Genomic DNA, 3,104 nt, shown 5'->3' with positions numbered 1-3,104 from the left:
GAATAATAATGGCCATCCGTAATGGCTGTATACGTAACGGACGCTGCCCGTTACAGATGGGCCCTTTTTGCCCGTTACGGATGGCCTTTTTTCCACTAGTGTCTCCGACCAAATTAGTCAAGAAGATGTAATACCTGGCGAATTTAATTCATACCAACTATTATACGTGCGAAGAATTCATCACAAATCACTGTAAGTTAATTGTTGCTTCTTCTGCATTACTGCGATTATGTTTAAATACAAATGGAATTTGACGAATTGATCTTCTGAATGCGGCCATATTCCATTTGATTGGCATAATTGGTTTGAAATTATGGTTTTACTGTACTTGTAAAGCATGCATTGATGTTTTACTTGTTGAAAAGCGTTTCTTTGATTGTGGTTTTCAATTATAAAGTTGGCATAGCTGACTATTGCTTTACAATTGCATGATTACACTCCAAAGTGTTTCCAATTGATTGATTATTGTTAAGTAAAATGTTGATAAAGTTTGTGAGTATTATTATATCTAAATGTATGATATCAAATTATTAATGCCTGCCTTGGTTATATTGGTCTGATGTTTGGGTTTGATGTTAACGTTTGGGTTTGATGTTAACGACATTAATTGCCACGTTAAATGGCCCACACTAACGGCAGAAAGCCGTCCGTCACGAAAAACAGTACAAAGGAATACAAAAATAATATCAAGTACGCTGTGTGGCCCACAAATACTCCTGATTTACAAAATTTTGTAAATCAGGCTGATTGCCTGGGTCTGGCTCTGAAGAAGCTAGCATTAATAATAGCAATTACAAACATATATACAATATATGAGTCAGTTAAGTATGGATAATGGTTATGCACGCACAAATGTACATTACAAATATAGTTATATATGTAATATCTGGGATTGACATAAATAGGTACTTCATTAAATTAATATCGGCCAAAGTGACACTACTCAAACCAAAGCATGAAATGTTATTGCTATTCACATGCTTATGGCATAGATAGATAGGTTTATCAATCTAGGATTGATTCACACTCAAACTCGAACTTTTCAATTTTCAAGAGGGTTTACAACTTGTCCAGTGAATAGCACAGCTCCAGTCATGTTTTCTCTTATAAGAAACATGAATGGATGATCAGCCACGAAGTCTAATGTTTCATATCTTCTTAAGCACTGTTGTTTTACTTTAGCAAAAGTAGCAGCAACAGCTTCAGTACCTTCCTCATTGATTTCAATGAAAGATTTTTGTTTAATGCTTGAAACATATAATATTTGAGCTTCAGGTGAGTCTGTCAATTCGGCGAAGCCACCCGCCCTAAAGGGCAATTCTAGTCCTAAGCCCTTGAGAATCTTAGAAGCTTCAAATCCAAATGAAATCTTGAACCTGGGAAGCCTAAAACTATACACTTTAACCTTTCTGAATGGAAGGTGTTCATTTAGAAAACCAGGTTGAGAGCTTACTTTATGTACCAAAGCTGGAAGCCCATCTTTTGCATCTGGAAGGAAGAAATACATGGAAAATCGGCGCTCGTCTTCTCCTTGTTTATAAGGTAGGCCAAGGACTTTGAAACCGGCGAAAGCTCTGATGTATTGCTTCTTTTTGGTGGTCATAAAAGGCACCTTAACTGAGCTACCATTAAGAAGGTAAAAGTCATCTTCCTTTGTTAGTAGTGCATCAAATTTCTTATACCATGCACCCTTAAAGTAAATTGCGTTTGCCAAGATAAGTCTGGTTTCGTCATCAAAAGAATCAGGAGACACCAACTCTTTAATAAGACCATTAGTTTGCATCTCAGCCCAAGAATTTACATCAGCGGCCACTTCAGTTGCCTACAAAGATAGAATAGATCAACTTGTGAGCGCATTAGGCCACTTTCAAAAAGTAGTTAGCCTCAAGTGCATATACATTATTGTAAATTAGGTGTATATACAAAACTTTTTGTATTGCTTAATCTCATCAAAATCCGTACATACCTAATGTAAAAAGAAGACAGCCGATTCTAATTCAAAACTATAGCAATTGATAAGTACAGTAAACATTGAAAAAAATTAAAAAAGGAAAGAAGACATACTTTGTTGATAAAATCAACTTGATTAGAATCAGCTTTGTAGAGATGATCAGCAACTTGTTTGAAAGTATGCTTGAGAGGAAGTGTTTGATCCACCCAAACTCCATTGGCATAGCTCAGCTTGGGCCCACCAATGGTGCTGCCGTCGGCAAAGACGAGTGAAACAAGCTCCGAACAAAGCTTGTTGAGATGATCGGTGGAATTGGACTTGAGAAACGATAGAAGCTGATCACGAGTCGAGCTGGATGAACCGGCAGTGATCAAACTAAGTACTACATGGAGTGAGAGAGGTGACATGACCATGTTTTTGTTCTTCGCCTCATTGGACGACAACACACTTCCGGTGAGAGTCAATGAGACGTCCGTTTGGTTGGAGATTGATTGCTGAAAGTACATCGATCCCTTTGACATGGACTCTACAAACAAACAAGATGGAAGAGAGTATGAATGAATAGTGGAAGATCAGACTCTTTCTATATTCTGTTTTATCCTTGTTATTGAAAAAAAAAAAAATGGAAGAGTGGAAGACTCTTTATATACATGCTACTTGGTTAATTATTACGTACAACTTTAAAATATTATTCGTGAGACATAAAAATTTCAAAATTGCACATATTGATTATCGGAGGTAGTATTGTATTTCTTCCATTTTGGCTTTTGAATAGTGTTTTGGGTCTAAAAAGCATGAAATTCACTATTCAACAAAATGAAACTCAAATCAAGTGAAATTCACATGAAATTATGTTGAGATAGAATTAGTTTCGTATTGAAAAAGCTAGAATATTGAGTGAATATATTCGATTGCATAGAATATTTAGAGAATATATGAATATATTTTATTTATTTAGGAAATATATCAAGTGCCTTTATATTTATTACTAGTTTGGTGCCTCGTGCGATGTCCGGGGTTGATTATTAAATTTTAAGATAAACTGTTTATCAATGTTTCAAGTTTTACCATATATCATTAATACAAAATTAGTTAGAAATTGATGTTATTTTGTGACGATTTAAATTATATATAGTAGACATGTAATGACTAA

General features: G+C 35.2%; 1 protein-coding gene across 1 annotated transcript; it reads right to left on the bottom strand.

Moving 5' to 3' along the window:
* Positions 1-844: 844 nt before the first annotated feature.
* On the bottom strand, positions 845-2,544 carry LOC145587462 (serpin-ZX-like). The gene is made up of 2 exons (XM_081644197.1): positions 2,065-2,544; positions 845-1,822 (listed from the first exon to the last, which is right to left on the bottom strand). Exons 1-2 carry the CDS (start codon positions 2,470-2,472, stop codon positions 1,043-1,045), a joined length of 1,188 nt encoding a protein of 395 aa, XP_081500323.1. The 5' UTR covers positions 2,473-2,544; the 3' UTR covers positions 845-1,042.
* Positions 2,545-3,104: the final 560 nt, after the last annotated feature.

The sequence above is a fragment of the Chenopodium album genome, chromosome 17 (assembly GCF_948465745.1).
Source record: "Chenopodium album chromosome 17, dcCheAlbu1.1, whole genome shotgun sequence".
NCBI lineage: Eukaryota > Viridiplantae > Streptophyta > Magnoliopsida > Caryophyllales > Amaranthaceae > Chenopodium > Chenopodium album.
This window is presented reverse-complemented; position numbering and strand designations above follow the sequence as displayed.

Bases quoted from the DNA above. Each gene is read 5' to 3' on its own strand.
- LOC145587462 (XM_081644197.1), bottom strand. From the start codon at position 2,472: ATGTCAAAGGGATCGATGTACTTTCAGCAATCAATCTCCAACCAAACG. The intron at 1,823-2,064 runs GTATGTCTTCTT...CTATCTTTGTAG, and splicing joins AAGTTGATTTTATCAACAAA to GCAACTGAAGTGGCCGCTGA.